Source organism: Wasmannia auropunctata, unplaced genomic scaffold (assembly GCF_000956235.1).
Source record: "Wasmannia auropunctata unplaced genomic scaffold, wasmannia.A_1.0 LD336083.1, whole genome shotgun sequence".
Classification (NCBI taxonomy): Eukaryota; Metazoa; Arthropoda; class Insecta; order Hymenoptera; family Formicidae; genus Wasmannia; species Wasmannia auropunctata.
In genome coordinates, this window is record NW_012026807.1 from 83,986 (window position 1) to 84,549 (window position 564).

General features: G+C 36.3%; 1 protein-coding gene across 1 annotated transcript in view; it reads right to left on the minus strand.

Annotated features, from left to right (window-relative positions):
- Positions 1 to 303: 303 nt before the first annotated feature.
- Positions 304 to 564, minus strand: part of LOC105448715 (uncharacterized protein PF11_0207-like) — a 3,417-nt gene continuing 3,156 nt past the window's right edge. The window contains exons 4-5 of the mRNA XM_011687459.1: positions 421 to 549; positions 304 to 364 (exon numbers count right to left, since the gene is read on the minus strand). Of these exons, the coding sequence (XP_011685761.1) occupies positions 304 to 364; positions 421 to 549 (190 nt within the window). The remainder of the gene's footprint in view (positions 365 to 420; positions 550 to 564) is intronic.

Sequence of the window (564 nt, forward strand, 5' to 3'; positions counted from 1 at the left end):
GAGATGTGTATAAGAGACAGCCCTTTTATTCTGCGAGGATTATACAGCCACACTTATTGTCCCACATCAAATAAATTTGTCTGGCTTTTTGGTCATACCAAGTTTTAGATTGGGAAGATTTAATATCTATTCGTTTTCTGACTTTTTCATGGATTTTCTCTAATTTGTTTCTAATTTTGCTCAAATAGTTTTCATTTGTATGTGTCTTCTTTGAATCTGGAGGATTTCCTCGTAATAGATCCATAGATAATCTGAGATCCCTGGCAAAATAAAGTTCCGCAGGAGTTACCTGTTGTTTCATGTTTAGAAGATCTGTATGCTAATAGGTACAGTGGGACCCAACGGTCCCAATCTCTCTGATTCTCTGAAATAAATTTTGCTAAATAATTCAATATTGTTTGATGTTGCCGTTCTACTTGCCCGTCCGATTGAGGATGCAGGGCAGTTGTCCTTGTTTTCTTAATTCCAAGTAGGTTTGACAACTCTCGAAAAATTTTCGACTCAAAGTTCTTTCCTTGGTCTGTATGAACTTCTAAAGGAACTCCATGTCTAGAAATAACTTGA